The sequence below is a fragment of the Centruroides sculpturatus genome, unplaced genomic scaffold (assembly GCF_000671375.1).
Source record: "Centruroides sculpturatus isolate CEXI.00-Female unplaced genomic scaffold, Cexi_2.0 scaffold392, whole genome shotgun sequence".
In the NCBI taxonomy this organism is placed as follows: Eukaryota; Metazoa; Arthropoda; class Arachnida; order Scorpiones; family Buthidae; genus Centruroides; species Centruroides sculpturatus.
This window is the reverse complement of record NW_019384894.1, coordinates 202,050-220,761: the sequence shown is the minus strand read 5'-3', so window position 1 is coordinate 220,761 and position 18,712 is coordinate 202,050. Positions and strand designations below refer to the sequence as shown.

The window sequence follows — 18,712 nt, the reverse complement described above, 5'->3', positions numbered from 1 at the left end:
CTCACACAGATCTCGAGCAACTCCAAAGGAAAACTAGAACAACACTTACTAAGCATAAACAACATCATCCTAAATCCGCCACAGAAAGATTAACCCTTCCACGTAAAGATGGCGGACGTGGCCTGATTGACATAGTTAACCTTCACTACAAACAAATACAGTCACTGTGAGAGTTTTTCTACAAGAAACAAGAAACGTCACAGTTACATAAAACAGTAACTCTAGCAGACTCAAATAACATACCATTAAACTTACACTTACATCATACAGACTTGACAACATATAAAAAGCATAGACATAGTCATGGGTTCGAAAGGCACTCCCTAGCAGACATCCTTACGACCTGGCCCAGGATTTTATTGACAAAACTGCGTCAAACAGCAGGTTAGATTGAGGATGCCTCTTTGGGAGACGGAAGGATTTTGATTGCCATACAGGATCAGGTCATAAATACTAAAAACTACAGAAAACACATACTCAAAGATACAACACTCACAAATGACACATGCAAAAAATGCCGCATTATACCAGAAACTATACAACACATTACTTCTGGTTGCAAGCTCTTGGCACAGACAGGTTATTTACATAGACATAATCAAGTAGCAAATATAATACACCAAGAGCTTGCAAACAAACACAAATTATTAGCCATTCACGAATTATACTATAAATATATTCCACAGACAGTATTGGAAACAACACACACAAAATGTACTACAACAGAGCCATAATTATAACAGATAAAACAATTTACCACAACAGACCAGACATCAGACTCATTGACAAACACAATAAAATCACATGCATTATAGACATATCCATTCCAAAGACTCATAACATGAAAAATGCACACACTCGAAAAATAAACAAGCACACTCCACTCACCCTAGAAATAAGGCAGTCCTGGAGGATTGGGTATTTATTATACCTGTTGTCCTCTTGTCTATTGATGGTCTTAGTGTACAATACACTCTAAATAAAAGTCTAGAAACATTAAACCTTAATAAAAATATATACATGGCACTACAGAAAGCTACGATATTGAACACATACCACATTGTTTGGAAGTTCTAGAATTCTTAAAATAATAAATTAGTTTTAAATATATATTTAATATTAGTCTTAATGCAATTGTCACTGAACAGTGATGTGTTACAATAATTGTGTTTGTTGAAGTCGTTTATTAGTATTAGTTGTGAGCTTAAGACAGCAATAGAATAGTCAAAAACATCAAATAAAGAATAATTTTAGCTTACTGAACTTAGCACTTTAACATTATAAATGACTCCCTGTTGTATCAAGATTCATACACTTTTATGATAAATTTTATTAATAATTATTTATAAAATTTTATAGATGGAATTACTTTTAATTATATTGTTGATTGAAGCATTGATAGGATAATATTTCTTAGTTGATGGAAGCCAGATGGGAATTTATATTAATTGTGAACCCCAGCGTTAGAAATTGAAGCAGGAAATAAAAGTCCAAAATATTTACAAAAATAAAATACCAAAATTAGATATGCAGAATATTTAGAATATTGTCAATTTTATTAAATTTCAAAGATTTCTACAAAATATGATGTGAAATTTTTGTTTTATTTTACAAAATCTATTGTTTGTAACTGTGATTATCTGTATATAACAATTTTATTTTACAAATTATGTTTACAGAGAGATGCTAGTGGAAAAATTCAGACTTATCAAGATCCATTATTATATCGATGTTCAACAGTGTGGAGGTGGTACAGTGCTTACGATAGTCCACATTCTAAATTAGCAGCTGTTACTCGAATACATGTATTCTGCGATTGTTTAGACTTCTCAATAACAGATCAACAGTTACCCATGCTACTACGTTTAGGTCAGTTATGCTTGCTATTACTTTATGGCGAAGTAGGATGTAATTATGAAGAAATGGTTGCTTCTTCTGAATTAGAAGTAAATAATTCATCAAATCAAGAACAAAATATGTCAGGTGAATATTTTTGTACATTGAATCTTGAAACTTAAAGATAAGAGGGATTAAGTTCTCAAGTATTTTTTTTTTTATAATACAGTAGCCATATCTTACCATATCTAAATTTTTCTTGAGTAGCCATGGTAGTTGGCCAATTTTTCACTTCACACAAACATTTACAACCATTTGTAGTGACTCATACATGTTTAAATGTGTCATAAATTTTATTTATATTTTTTTGCTTAAATTTCAATAAAATTGAAAAATTATATAATTTTAGTCAAGTATATAAGTATACAAATGAAAAAGGATTTAGTTTATTAGATGTACTTACAATCATTTTATTATTTATTTACATAGTATCTCAGGCAGGTGGGCAATCAGATGGAAGCAATGTTGGATGGGCCAGTTGGGCATGGTCGTTCGTACCAGAAATTTTTCCACTTTGGGAAGATGAAGAAGGAATGGATGAAATTAATGCAAAATTGTTGACTTCTTGCATAACACAATTTGGATTGTTTATTGATAAAGCAAGCTGTGTATTTAAGGTACATATTTAAAGAATAATGTTTGTTCTAAATATTCAATTTTTTCATCAAACTAGATATATTTAAAACTATTACTTTAGATTATTAATATTTGCTACAATAATTCTAAATGAAATACTTTCAAAATTAATTTGAGAAGTAAAAATTTAAATTACACAAAAGATTTATTTAAAGATTTTATTAAATAGCATTAAATTGAGGGTACTTTCTAAGTATGGATTTGAGCTTTGAAATTGGTATAAACACATAAAAGACTATAAAGTCTAAATGTGAAAAGTGGAAACAAAATAATATAAATTTATAAATTAATAAATTAATACAGCATAAGGATGGGAGGATGGCTAAGGTGGTGAAGGTGTAAGCCTAATGTTCTGGGAACTTGAGATTGAATTCAAGTGAGCAACTCTCCAGGAATTTTTCACAAGCAATTATTTACAGATATGTTGTGCCTTATCTCTCACCACCTAGTTGCTCTCATTGGTTGCCAAGCCAAATCTGCAATAGGTATAGAAAAAGGCCTTTTTAGTGCCCACAGAGTGAAGGGAGTTTAAAAGGGAAAAAGATTTAAAAAAAAATACAGTTTGAGATACATATTGGTGCTGGAAATTTTCTTCTGTTTAATTCTTCAAAACATTTGTAATTGGCAATATGAGAAAACTATTTAAGTTTTTCATATTCCATATACATTGTCTTTATTTTTAAAAATAATATCAACAATAGTTTTATTTTCTTCCTGACTAGCAATGGTAAATCAAACAAACAAAAAAAAATCTGTCAATACAATCTGCCACTTCGACTTGATGGCCTAAGTGGCAGATTGTATTGGCCCAATGTTCTGGGGATATGGGCTTATCACAGTTAGATCCTTAAATTCTTTTAGTCAATTTGATTAGATATGTCAGGTCCCATCTTTGCTACTAAGTGCTTATTCTTGGTTTGATTAACTTATGTTGCATATGAAGAGAGATCCTATTAGTGCTCTTAAAACAGAAAAAGTGAAAAAAAAAAGATATACTGATTATTGCTGGCAACAAAACTGGTTTTCAATAAACTGTGATTTTAGCAAACACTTAAAATTTATTTTTAAACTGGTTTGGAATAGGCAATGAAATTGTTATCATTATTACAGTATCATTGAATTTAATTCCTTTTTTGTTAGTTTGCAGTAAAGTACAGTACGTTTGGTTTAAGATTATTCTACACAACTGATATACTTTACTACTGGAAAATTTTAAAATTAACTTTCAAATGCTGTTTTTTTAAATACAAAGATTCCAGCATTTACCATTTGAAGAAATGCTGACTACTTTTAATCATATATAATGCTTGATACAGGCATATTTGTGAATCTTGATTAATAACTTATTTACTGTAGTACTTAATTAATATTAATAAAGTGCAATAATAAAATGTTAATTATATTGAATTCAAAGTGGTTATGAAACTGACATCTGATATTTAAAACCTGATTTTTACCAAAACTCATTATCTACTTTTGAGAATTTCCAGTTTCCGTTAGCACTAGTACTAATAGTTTAAGTAATAGAGTTAGAGAATTTTTTGTTTGTTTTATATCATTTTTAAGATTAAATATTTAAGTTAGACATTATAAAAATTTATCAAATTTGTTATTGTTGTTTTAAACGAATAAATGTAACAAAAATATGTTAATTCTCTTTTTTCAATTAGTTATCAGAAACTCTTCGAGATACAGCGTATTACAGTCCTCCCAAACTTAGTTTTCAGCCAATAATAAACCTTAATTTTTATGGAATTGCAACTGAAATCACCAAAAAAGGAGAAGATTATGCAAATATTCATATGGGTGTAACTGCTGTTATTCTAAGTGGAATTGGTGATTGTCCATGCAATAATAGTGATGGAGAATTATTAGATAATGTAATATTTCATTTATTATATGTTCTTTGATGCTTATAAATGCATAATTAATTTTTTTAAACATGTATTTTTTAGGAAAATAATTATTTTCGAGCTGGCATACTTCCTTCTAACGGCCATACCTATAATTATTGTACTTCTTCGTTGTTTGATCCACTTGCACCCGAAAATTGCAATCAAAGAAGAGAATATAATTTTGATAGAGAAGATCATTTAACCAGACTTACTGAAAGTATAATGATTGAAAGATTTCCAGCATTTTCTTTTGACTACTTTTATGAACTTGAATTACCTGAAGATTGGCAAGGTAAAATGTAACAACTAATGCTTCAAAAAATTAAAATATGAATATAAATTAATTGTTTAATTAAAGCACCAGGAAGAAAAAATAAACATGCAAATGTATTTTATTATCAAATCCAAAACTTGTGTTTAACTTATTGAAAGTTGTAATGATGTTAAGAAACAAATGCCAACAATACATAAATTAATTAATTTCAATGAGTACATTTATTTTTGTTTTTTGTTTTAGTGTCTTCAATTGAAGATACTGTACTAAAGGGCTTTTATTTTGTATATAAACAACTCGTAATCTGATTTTAATTGATTAAACCAAATGGCCTTGCCAAAATCATCAGGCTACTTTTGAACTAAATTAATAATTAATAGTCAAATTAATTAATAATTAATTATTAATGAAGCCCAAAAGTAGCCAGATAATTTTGGCAACATCATTTGGTTCTTATTTTGAATTTAGTTATTGTCATCACTATATGCTGACAAAGTATTTGGTTAATCAGCCATTTTTTGTACATTTTATAATGTCTAAGTGGTTAAAAGAACAGTTTGGCCAAATGGTGTTGCTATGGGATACAAATCTCTATTATGGATTCAGTTAGGCCCATAATGGGATAGCAGGGTGGTAAAGGATAGGTCTAAATTACTAGGACAGACATGAAAAATTTCTAGAGAGTTTTCTGCCTGGATTTAATCTTGGGTCTCCAAAGTGGTAGACTGATACCTTAATTATCTCAGCCATCTGATTATCAAAGCATGTTTATTTTTCCCTTATAAAATTAAGCAGTTGATTTATATTTATATTGGCAAGATAAATTTGTAAAATTAAGTTATTTATAAATTAACAATGTGATATATTATTATTTTGTTAATTAGGATCTTACTCTGACATAACTCCATTATATTTGGAAAAAAATAATTTTCATGAACGGTCTCTCTGTCGAATGGTGCTTGGACCTTCCTGTCTTGAAGTATCTAGTGATATGGTCCATAGATTTTTAAAACTTTATCATTATGCAAATATTTATGATTATCCTCCTTATAATATGAATAATTTAGGTTAGTATAAATTAATTTTTTTATTGTTACTTTATTCCAAAACATATTTTTTAAATTTTCTACATAATATATTTTTTCAGATGCTGCTTCAAAATTGTTTAGTTTTTCTGATGAAATTGTTGATGAATTAGAAGAATTTGTACCTCAAAGAATTTATCATATTACTTTAATTAAACCACTTATTCATATTCATGTAGCAAATCATCCCTATCATAAATTAAATATTAAGAAAACATCCAGGAAACATAGAAAGGTAATATAGTATTAATACTCTATTTTTTCTAATAAGAATCCTGATATATTATGAATTATTCTAGAATAAAACAGTTAATCATTTCATTTACCAAAGGTAATAAATAAGTTTTAGAAAGCTTCTTAGAATTTGTGTTTATAGTCATTTTAGAAGTTGTTTCAACTTTCTAACTTGCTTGAGAAAAACGCTACACTGAAAGAAATGTAAATTTGTCAACTAAACCAAATACTTTTTGGTATAAATTCAAGAAGAGATTGTTTAATTTTACTCAAAGTAGATAAGAAATTAACTTTTTTACTGATTGAATCATATCATTATTGATGTTCTGTTACTTAGCCAGTTGTAGAATTGCAATTATATAGTCTGTTTGTTCCTGTACTGCCAATAGTTTTCAAATAATAATACTTTCAGTATAACTTGAATATTTAGGTGGTGATATAAGTAAGAAAGATAAATAGGGATACTAAGACTTCAATGAAATGACCCTAGAATGATTTATAGATCACTAGATTTAGAACTGACGAAGAACATAACAAAATACTTTATTTGGAGTAAATTCTTATATCGACATTGAGAGAGGATAAGAAGGAAGTATGAACATTGAGAGAGTATAAGAAAAGGAACACTGAGGCATTATAGATGTGACTATGAAGATGATGTGAGAACTGGGAATTGATATGGGGAACATTTTTAATATTATTTTATCTTGAAAATGAAGGAAATTTTATTGATGTTTATCATCATTAACTTCCTCTGAGTCAAAGGAAAAGAGGATAGTTCCTTCTAAAATGAAATTTTTAGAAGTGTGAGAAAGGAATTGTGGACAATCCTCATGTATTTGGTATAAAAGGTGACGATGGCCTTGAAACAGCACTTTTTGTCATGAATAACATGTCACAGCCACAGGCTGCATAGCCAATAGATTAAGTTCCTATTAGTTCCCATCTTTGCTTTGGTGCATTGATCTCATCATGAAAGAATGATATGAGAAGTCCTTCCATTCAAAGAAAAAGGTTCTTTCATCATATCCATCATTACATGGACAGGTAATGAATATGAATTATTGTAAGATCTCTTGAAAAATCGGATTAAATATTTGTAGTTTGCATTAGGATAGTTAAATAGTTGAATAATCAATTCCTTGTTTTCCCACTTAGTCTAATGTTGGTTTGATATATTATTATTGGAATATTATGTTAATTGTAATCCTTTCTTTATTAATGTATAAATAAATACACTGGGTGATCGGTTAATGAACATAATTCGTTCCAAGACTTTGTTCGCTATCCGAATTGTTCGTTAACCGATTATCAATTTACCATAGGTTTTAATGGGAATTTAATTAATTGGTTCTGGAGACCCCTAAAAATAAAAAATATATACTTTCTTACTACGTTTATTTATATGTAATAATAAAAATACATACGTACACAGTCTTGCATTTTTATTAGTCATGTCTTTTTGCGTTTGAAAGGGTTAAAGAATCTGTCTAATGTCGATTGCTTTTCTCGCTTCGTCAGGATTTTTTGTAAGTAATTAATAGCATTGCTATTGTAGAAATCTCCAAGCCTCAACCTGGTTTGGATGCCATTCTAAGACCATCGTTCTGACATCATCCCACTTCTTCAAAGGATCTTTAATAACAGATATCGACATTAATCCACTTTTTTCAGAAGAAAACATATCTCGCCGAGTTTCTTGGTGTTCTTCATTCAAGAATTCTTCGCGGTCTTCAGTCGTCAGATAACTTTCGGATTCAATTATGAGCTCTTCGATGTTCTTTATTTCTCAGATATGATTTTTGTTACTCCTTTAGCTGCTTGAGTCTTCTTGATTATACAGTATTTTTCTCAAATTAGATTGAACTGCCGCATACTGTAGACCTGTTCAAGCCACACTGCCCAGCAACATCAGAAATCTTCTGCCCACTCTTTAATCTTTAGTATTATACTCTCACCTTTCGAAAATAAAAACCGACGCAAAACTTAAAGAGTGCCTACCCGACAGTCTCGCGAATACATAAATGAATTGTTTTGTCAGAAAAATAAAAGGCTGGAATTACAAGGGAGAGTTTCAAAGTTCGGAGGAATACTATCCGATCGGTATATACCGGCTTGAGCGTCGATGTCGACGTCTCCCACACTCTGAAAAGTTTCAAATTGTTGCCCGAAGACAAGGAAAGTCCAATCTGTATTCATTATTTTACACTTCTTCTTATGTTTGTTCTGTGGGCTGTTCGTTATCCGATCATGTGTTCATTGTCCGAACATAAAAATCTTTTGCGAAAGTGTTCGTTATCCGATTTGTTCATTATTCGATCTGTTCGTTAACCGATCACCCACTGTATATTTAATCTTTTTATAAATTGATAAGAGCCTACTTCCACTTTTGTTCCTATGAACTATCATCCCTCCTATCCCTCCTTCTGTTCTATTGTGAGTTAGAATGAGATATAAAACCAATATTTTAACTGGTGTCAGGCTTCTGATGTTTAGGCAGAGATCTCATGGTTCTCAGCCTTCTTATCATTAGACTAATTATCTATCCTGATTATAGTGAGCGGGATCTCACCATTCCTGATCTCACATTTGGTGTCAAGAGTTTGGTGTTTGTCCTGACTCCTCGCCAACGATTTCACATTTGGTGTCTAGGGGGAGGGGTTCACTGCCTCCCCCTAGACACCAAATATTAAAAATTAGATAGACTTTTAAGCAATGAGCAAGTGTTGAATATGGCTGGAAAAAGTGGGCAGACTATCAATAAGACAAAACTGAAGGCAGCAAATTGGATGGGACATGTTTTCATAGGAAAGAAATAAGTTAATATTAGAAAGATGTGTAGAAAGAATGAGAAGAATGAAAGAATATAATTTTTTAAATATGAATAATTATTTTATTTACTTGTTAATAATAATACTACAGAATTCATAATTTAAATAAATTATTATTATTATATATTTAGAATAAAACAGAACTTTTAAATTAAATTTGAATCTTACACAATTACAATGAGTATTTTATAATTATATTATCACTCATCAATTTACTGTATTTAAAAATGTTATTTTATTTTTGTGTTCTTTTTAAATTGTCCAATTATTTGCTAATAAAAATATTTTTTTTGCAGAAAGATAGATTATCAAAGATCAGAGATATAAGAAATGTAACTCAAAATTCTGACCAAAGCATTATTGTAGTAATTAGTATGGATTCAATTGATTTTCAATTTAGTAAACCCATGTATCCTTATAAAATGGCAAAGATAGTATCATCTCTTGAAAATCCATCAGAAACTCTTCTTCATCAGTGTCATGCTCATTATTCTTTAAAGGTAAAATTTTAAATTTGTTTTGATATTTTTTAGTTCTATATAATTAGTTAATTCTTTTTAATGGTTTTATTAGTTATATTTCTATAATTAATGAAATTTTTAAACTAAATTTTATCAATATTTTACAATACTTTCATTGTTTGTTTGTATGCTCTGTTTATATGAACTTGTTATGTTACTAAAAACGTAAGTCATTAGTTGAGCATACATATAGAGAGCCAAACATTTTCATTATTTCTTGTAGAGAACGTTTCAATATTCTCCTGGATTAGATTCAAAACATTTGGGAAGCTCCAAGAAACTTCAAACAATAATTTACATTTTATTTGTTTTGAACTTATCATCACTAATCTAAAAATTTATTTGTCTGCATAAAATTTGATTTTATGTAATTAAATATGCAATTTTCTATCATGTAGTCACACTGAATATTCTATTCACTTAATTCAATATTTCAATTAATTGAAAGATTATTTACTGGCTGTTAATGTAATGCATAGAATTTTATACTATATTCAATTTATAATGAGTATTTCATGGTAAATATTTTAATATGAAACAAAATTGTCTGTATCTTGAAGGCAGCTGCCTGTATTGAGTCTTTTGTATGAAAAGATATTGTAGTAAATTACCTTTATTTAAATGGTATCCAGATGTATATTGATCAATTTACTAATCAAATAAACTTACAAAATTAAATACTAATTGTATATGATAATCTAAGGAAAAGTTTGAGGCGTAAACTTGGCAATGTCATGAGTGAGTTGTGCACTACAGGAAATACTGAATTTTGAACATTTATTTGCTAAAGTTGCAAGATTGCAAGTTCTAAATAAGTTAAAATATTTATCATTGTTGTGATAATATGATAAGCATTTAGATGCCACTTACTTCCAGAATTACCAATTATACTTTTCATAAGTAAACTTTATTTGATTATCTCGTATTTAATTAAAATATACATTTATTTAACATTATTTTCTCTGTTATAGGTTTTTGGGCTTGAAGCAACTTTAGCAAGAGAAGAGAAAGCATTACACACATTATTATTACCATGTAGTTTTGTCCTGTGTAGAAAGTTGTTACTCTTACAATCACTATGGTCAAGTCATCAGAATATTCATTTAGTCAATGATTGGATAGAAATTAACAACATAAATATTCAGTTAAAACACTCTCATCTAATTGCTTTATTATACATGTGTTTCTCATGGCTTGATTCAAGTTTTACATTTTCACATAATATTGTCGCACTCATACTACAGAATGCATTTATTAAAGGTATAAAATTAATTAATTTAAAGGTATTCTCAAACTTTATGAAATTATTTTATGAAATTTTTATATTAAATTTTTAGATAAACCAACCATAATATTACAACTTCAAAACATGGAATTTCATAGAGCTGAAACTGAATCTTCTATTATTGGTGATGGATCGATACAGAAAATAAAACTTTATTTAAAAGATAATGGTAAATTAAAAAATTTTTAATTACTAAAAGTTTCCTATAGCAATTTTAATAATACATTAAAAATTTTCAATTTTTATTATTTATTTTTTGTCAGATCATTCTGTAACATTACTTAATGGGCCTGAAGATACAAAAAACATCCACAGAGCTTCTTTCTTCCAAAATATTTCTTGTGAATCAGATGTGTTGGGAAATTGTTATGATATTGAAAATAAATCTTGTATTGTTGTCAGTTTTCGTTGGCCAAAAAGTTGGTTGAACCAAAAAAGTATGGAAATATTTATTACTTTCAACTTTTTAAAGTTTTATTTAATTTTTTAAATAACAATCTTAATAGTAATCTTGTATTTTTATACATAAAATTGTCATTTAGATTTGAACAAATAATGAATATCAATTAAAATTTTATTATGTAAATATATAAGCCAAACATCCAAAAATGTTTGGTTTATATATTTACGTAAAATTTTTAATTAAGCCAGATTATTTGTGAACTAGAATTAATCTAATTATTAATTAATTAAATTACTGAATTGATCTAAATGTGTAGATAGTTCACTCTCTTGTGTTAAGATTAATACATTAAACTCATGCAAGTCAGATGAACTTTGGCAACATGCAGAAGCAGCATAGTATGGCATATACCAGAGAGTCATCTAAAGTCTCTTTCATTCAATGCCCTGGTGTGTGGCAGCTGCACAAAATAATGATTTTTTCACATTCTGCCAATTGATCAGAGTTGTGAGTTTAATCATTTCACCCTTGTGTCCTGTGTTATTTGTCTAAAACATATTGTTTCAATATATATACTCCATCGTGGTGTTGCATTTTGCTTGACCAGCAGTGTATTATTTATTCAGATATACATATCAAGCATTACAATATTCTTCAGATTAAAGTAAAAAAAAAACTCAGTCGCAATGAGTCCGTATTTTAGGGAGGCTCTCTTCAATTAAAAAAGAAGAATTGTAATACACAAATCTAATATTTAAATTTATATTAGGTCAAATTTTTGTTTTATTTTAGTAGTACTCAACTTGACATGTCTTGGTACACATGTATTGCAATGCCATTCCAGGTGTGTATTGTAATGAATTAAAAAATTAAAACAACAATTTTTAAAATTAAACAAACAAAAAGACAAAATGTAGTTCTATATACTAGGGTTTCTTAAACGGGATCCCGGTTATTTTTTTAACCTGGGAAATATCCCTGGAAATTTTTCTTATTCCGGGAAATCCCACATATTTCTTAAAAATTCACTTTTTTCTTATTTTGTGTTAAGATTGAGAAAATTTTTCAAATAGAAGATATAATTAACTCATAAGCAGTCAGAATACATTTGTATTTATTAATTTTAAATTTATTAATTTAAAACCTTTCTTATTAGTTTTTTAAAGTTTTGCTTGTTATGGCATGTCACAAATGGTCAATAATCAATACATAGCTTATTTGTGGCAGGACTCTGAAAATTCTTTACTTGTCAGAACCTGTAATATATGGAATAATTGTGCTTATGCTGTCTTAATTTTTAACCATGCCCAGTAGCTTCAATAAATGCCTGACGCCAGATTGTGCAAATTGGGCAAGGATACAAACGAGTACAAAGTCTGCAAGTATGAAGTTTTTCTTCATAAACCTGATTATTAAAGCCAAATGAATTGCCGAATTATCGAGCTCTAAGCTTGATGCCGCTATTAAAGCAGCCAAGGTAGACAAATCAAGAATACTAGAGAGCGAAAGAAGTACTACAATCTCGAAAACGAACTCGAAATCTTCCAGGCTACAGGTGAAAAAACACATAATATCTGTCTTCTCTTAAATGCATTAAACACTATTCCAATCACATCAATTGAATCGGAAAGGGCATTCTCGGTGGCAAGACTTTTCATTACTAAAATAAGAATTAGAGTGAGTTATCGGAGTATTGACCATCTTTGCTTTTTAAAATCTTATTATAAAAATTTACAATAATATTTTGTATTATGTTTTATTTAAAAAACGAAAATTACCTTTTAAGTTAGAAGTTTGATTTAAGTTTATTTTTTTTAAATTTTCAACTCAATTCAAAGCATTTATTTTTTGTTGTTGTTGTTGTTTTTGTTGTTGTTGTTGTTGTATGCAGTTTCCAGCAAACTTTAATAAACTTTTCTATTTGTGAAAATTTCTACATAATTCAAAGGTAATTTTTAATATATTTTTTACACAGCATTATTGATATGATTTTGGAAGTTGCAGAACATATTAAATTACTTTAAAAAATGAAAAATAATTATATCATTTGATTTCAAAATATTTTGTATAAGTTAAAAAGAATTAATTTTATCCCGGGATTTTTTGGGATCCCAGAAAACCGTTCACTTTTATCCTGGAATCCCAAGACAAGCAAAAGACCAGGAAATGAGAAACCCTTTCATACACTTTCAACTGTATTTTAGAAGTTTGCATAAGCCAAGTATCATAGAAAACCAGTGGTTGATCTAGTTATATGTAGGCAGTGCAGTGAAGTATTATTTGTGAGACAAAACAAGTAGCTCTTGTGTGTGGGCTTGATACATTAGCAATTTTGTGGTACAGTCATGTCCAGAAGTGCAAAGTAGACGTAATCGGTTCAAATCTGGCAAATTTCATCATTTGAGCTATTATAATAGACTGGAAATAGGGTAGAAGCAATGGCAGGATGGAATTCAGAAATATCACTTGACAGCTATTTACCCTCACCATAAACTTTTCTCATTTTTTACTCAGTTGAGGATGCATGCAGCTTACTCTCACATTTGTATTCAAAGTGACATTAGAATGGATGACTAATGAGTGACCATGAAATATGTTATATTTTTGTCATTAAATTGTGATATAACTGCAGTCACATCATGGTGTAGTCATTTGATATTGAATCCAAATGTGCTTATTTTATTACTTTTGTGAAGTTATTGGATTACAACATAGCAAAGAAAATTGCTTGTGATAGCAAATGAAAAACATTAGTTAACAGGGTTGATGGCCAAAATCAAATTTATCATTGAATTCAAGAATTGAAGTCCTCTGAAATGCTGACACTGTCAGCATTTCAGAGGAAAAAGCATGGATACTAAGCAATGAATTCATTTCAGTGGTACAGCAAGTGGCTTAGCTACATGTTCGGTGCCCTGGAGCAAGTAGAATCGGTGCACTCTTTCTTCCTCGGAAGTGCTTTGATGAAATGTATTTCAAACATTTAATTTAAAAACATATATCTAATTTTTTTAATTTAAAACCTTATATAATTTATTTACAATTTGAGGCATTTCAACAATAAGATATTCAATTTAATAAATACAAAAATAATAATAAAATAAAATGTAATTCTTTAAGTATGGAGTACCTAATAATATTTAGTAAGTATTATATAAACTGTATTGACAAAATGTATGCAAATTTAGTATTGTAACAAATACATAATAATACATAAAAAAAAAACTTCATAACTGTTTTCTCGCTTTCTCGTTTGCAAATCGGTCAATCACTTTCTCCAGATTAAGTTGACAGCTATTGTTTTCTTAATTGATATAGTAGCCAGAGCTAAGACTTTGTTGTGACATGCTGCTTCTTAACTTATCCCATGTTGAAATTTTTCTCTGTTGCGTGTGGCTGCCATGTTGAATTTTTGTTGATGTGAAGCCTAATGAAAATATTTTTTTAAAATAATAATCATGGCTACTGTATCCTTAAAAATTATTTTTTTATTTTGCACAAATAAAATAAATATATTGAAAAATATAAAAACAAAAAAATTATATTTCGAAAGTTTGTTTTAATATAAAAATTATGATGCATAGTCACATCTAGTATCAAAAACATAATGAGATATATTGTGTTTAACCCAGCGGGTCAAAGGTCACGACCCCGATATATGTCGGGAATAACACAGGTGAGGTTAAATAGGCTTTGATTAATTTTAGTTTTGAAAAACTTTGTTCTGTTGTCGCTGTCATTGCCTGTAAAGCTAAAAAAATGAGGCATGCTACAATAATATTGGAGAAGCTACTTGAGGATGTGGTGTGAATTAAAAGTAGTTCAGCAACTTGGCATATAGAAGTAATTTTTTTTAACTGAATATAACACATTTTAAATTGAAGTAGTTGAAGTCCAAAACTAGACAAAATTTTGGAGGAATATGCTGATTATAACAATTCTTATCTTTCTGGAATATTTTTATCAGATGACGGGACAAGATATTCAGGTGATAAGCATAAAAAGTGTACATAATTGTTGAACAGATTCAAATAAAATAGTTAATTGATTAATTATTAAATCCAAAAAATTTGTTTACAAATGTTTTTACAAGTTTTTATTTCTTCCTTTTTAACTTAGCACTCTCATGATTCATGTGCTTGGAACAGTTTGTTCTAACTGCTCCACAGTAGCTACACCTCTGAGTACAGCATATATTTGTAGGTATATTGTATATTATCTTTAATATTGCATATAACAATAAGTAAAGGTTCTATATAAATTGTCAGACTGATGGGTTTTTCCGTGTATACACATATGTACAGTACAATATATAATGTAATGAAAAAAATGGTTTCCCTGTTTTGCTAGAGAACATCAGAACTGTAAAGAAAGGCCTGGGAGAATATAAAAAATCCCAGCTGTAGTGCTTTGCAGCTATTTATGTACAAGGTATATTATTTTTTACTCTATTTATTTATTTATTTTTTGTTTGTTTTCCATTTGTCACATGTCTGTTTTCGTGCGGAGACATCTTTTCTTCCTTCCTTGGTACCACCAGTTCTCTGCTGGTAGGGCGTATGATGTGGTGATTGGCCCAATGTGCAGTCACATGGGACAGAACGACATCTATTGGCAGGTGGTATAAAAACAAGGGTAACCCACGTGAAGGTGCTTTTTGTTCAGGGATTTCTTTGTATGTGAGTGACCAGAGGACACAGCAGGTTGTGAGGACTAGGAAAGAGGTACAAGAGAACCAATCATCCGGGGATTGAAGAAATCTTGGATTGGAAAGGAAATCCATTTTCATCGAGGTCAAGAAACAAAAAGGATCACCACAAAACAGGGTAAAGGACTGACTATAGTGTCATCGTGAATTTTTGGAGCAAAGGGAAATCTCATATGTATTATCAATAATACAAAAGTGGACAGCACGCCGACTATTTAATAGAATAAACTTTTTATCATACCAGTTAATTACCAATTAATTACCAATTAATTACCAGTTAATTACCAATGACTGTCTGACGACAGTCATTGGTAATTAACGCCTGTATGATAAAAAGTTTATTCTCATATGTATTATTGTATACTCTTTTCCCCAACTGTTTATTTGATGTTACCTTAGTGTTATTGGTTTTTGTATGGTCTATCAGGAGAAAGGAGGGTTTCACATAAGGAAGGATGGTCAGGAGAGGGAGAATTGGTATAGAAATAACATTGTAATACGATCGGACTTTGAATCATGTATTTGTTCATTAGTCGCGTATTTGTTTACAAAATCACACTGTTACGCCGACTATTTGTTTTAACTGTTCCTTTTTGTTTTGTTCAACCTTGCAGACCATGTGCTACGGGAGTATTTACACAGCTGAAGATAACTTGAATGAATGTCTACAGGTGGTGGTACTTATACATGGGGAAAACCTATGTTACACAACTTATATAGAAATTTGAACTAGTTATATTCAGTATTAAAGAATATATCATGCATATAACATTCTTTATCCAAACTTTCAGAATAAATGGAGTGTGACACTGAAAATAACAGACTGCTGTTTTAACTACAGCAATTCCACATGTTCCAGTATCCAAGAGTCAAGAAAATGGATCCAAAAAAAGATCATTATTATAACAAAAGCAATCGTTAGTTTTCCTCACAATGTAAATCATTAGTTGTGATTGAAATTGATGGTTGTTTCCACTGATGCTTCAGCAATGTAAACTACTGACTTAGACCAGATAGTTGACATTAAGGCATCTGCTCTGCTTCTCTGGGGTCTCGGGATCAAGTCTGAATGGACAAAGAACTCTGGGAATTTTTCATGGGCAATCTGTCCCAAATATGTTCAACTCTCTATACCTCTACCTGACTTTTTGTTGTGGGCTAGTCGAACTGTAATGGACATAGAAAAAGTCTTTCTTAGTCTCTGTAAGGAAGAAAGAATCCAAAATGAAAAAAGATTCTCTTACTTGTCGTGTTTATAAATATATTGATGAACTACAGGTAACCCCCGTATAATACGGCACTTCTATAGCACAGATTCACTCTAACACGGTTTGAGAATTGGGTAAAAACCCTCATACAATTTGAAATGTAATAAATTTTCACATACTTAATTAAATACTAATAGTTCACGAAAATTATTATTTTCGTGAACTATTAGTACTTAAGTATATAAATTTTCTTTTCTGCCTTCTGTCAATACACATAATCCTTCTCGAAATTTGTTTCAGTGTTGCCAGATCTCGACGCTTCTGATTTTTGTTGCCAGATGTTTCCCCTTATTCCATACTTGCTTTATTCTTCATAAGTGCTTAATACCATATAAGGAAATTTATAAAGATCTTTTAACTAAAAGCAAGCAATCTAAAATAACATATTTTTTGCGAAAGTAGAGCATTGATCTGAAGATAATGCAGAAAAATGCTCAAAGGATAAGGATATCTGCCAAAAAGAAAATGCCTTTGGTTAATAGTGTTTAGTGATGACGAAGAAAAGATTGTTTAATTTATATTAATATGTATTGCTTAAGAAAATTTTAATAAAGATATTTATCTTAATTATGAAAATATAATAGCATGTTTTTTAATTTTTGGAACCTAACCCCCCTTTTTGTACTAATTCTTTGTTTTGTATAATACGGATTTGCATAACATGGCAATTTTTTGGAACATAACTCCCGTGTTATATGGGGGTTACCTGTAATTCATATTAAAAACAAAATTTTTTTAAGAGATTAGGAATGGCATGATTTTATCGTGAAATTATTTTACTAAAAGCATATGCATATCAGCATAAAAGCATAATCAGCTAATGATAATATAGATTTTGTAATAAATTTGTATCAATCATAATCTCTTTAGCAATTATGAAAATTGAAAGTAATAATAAAACACTATTTTATTTTTACATGTAGTGATTATTAATCTATGTAGATGTTTATGTGATTTATATATTTTCAGCTCCAATATTATTGAAACTTCAATTAAGTGGAATGGCTGGAAATCTTGATCCTGCAATTAAGCTGTGGTTTATTGATCGTTTGGCTTTAAATAATGTCCTTTCAATGAATGTGAAAATGGCTGAACCTGCTTCGATCATTTCATCGCCAATAGATGAATCTTATCAAGGTATTGCAAAAAATCAAAATTATTGTTTAGATTAAAAAGTAAATCATTAATTTTTCATTATTAAAATATTATAATTAAATTTTGTACAAACAAATCCATTTTTATACTGTGTAATTAAATGTTGGATTTATATTATTAAAATTATCTTAAATTATTTTATTTGATAATTAATCAAGATGTTATTTTGTAGATTTTTTATCCATTTTTTTTTAAATATATGAAAGTAGAAATTTTTGTGAGCCCGCGAAGTTTTTGATGCGAATTGGGGGAAAATTAGCCTAAAGAAATTGTTAAAATAGTTGGGAAAATAAACACCCCAGGGAAAAAAACTCTTCTCATGGAGAAGCAGGGCAGATGTCACCTTTTACATCAACAATTAGGTGGGAAAGTTGACACACAGCTGTCAAAGAATGCACTGTCATCGTCAACAACGATCGATCATGTGACTCATTTCCCACGACAATCGTATAAAAGTGACAGCCATCAGAAGCACGGGGCAATCGAACTGGAAGTTATTAGTGCCCATTTCATCTCCCAGA

General features: G+C 29.5%; 1 protein-coding gene across 2 annotated transcripts in view; it reads left to right on the top strand.

Moving 5' to 3' along the window:
• LOC111631343 (vacuolar protein sorting-associated protein 13B-like) overlaps positions 1 to 18,712 on the top strand; it is a 132,076-nt gene that overhangs the window by 5,892 nt on the left and 107,472 nt on the right. For both annotated transcript variants that reach the window (XM_023375568.1, XM_023375569.1), the window contains exons 2-12: positions 1,680 to 1,983; positions 2,326 to 2,513; positions 4,203 to 4,412; positions 4,488 to 4,719; positions 5,586 to 5,768; positions 5,849 to 6,021; positions 9,148 to 9,351; positions 10,344 to 10,632; positions 10,710 to 10,826; positions 10,921 to 11,094; positions 18,006 to 18,173. In XM_023375568.1, coding sequence (XP_023231336.1) covers positions 1,680 to 1,983; positions 2,326 to 2,513; positions 4,203 to 4,412; positions 4,488 to 4,719; positions 5,586 to 5,768; positions 5,849 to 6,021; positions 9,148 to 9,351; positions 10,344 to 10,632; positions 10,710 to 10,826; positions 10,921 to 11,094; positions 18,006 to 18,173 — 2,242 coding nt within the window. The remainder of the gene's footprint in view (positions 1 to 1,679; positions 1,984 to 2,325; positions 2,514 to 4,202; positions 4,413 to 4,487; positions 4,720 to 5,585; positions 5,769 to 5,848; positions 6,022 to 9,147; positions 9,352 to 10,343; positions 10,633 to 10,709; positions 10,827 to 10,920; positions 11,095 to 18,005; positions 18,174 to 18,712) is intronic.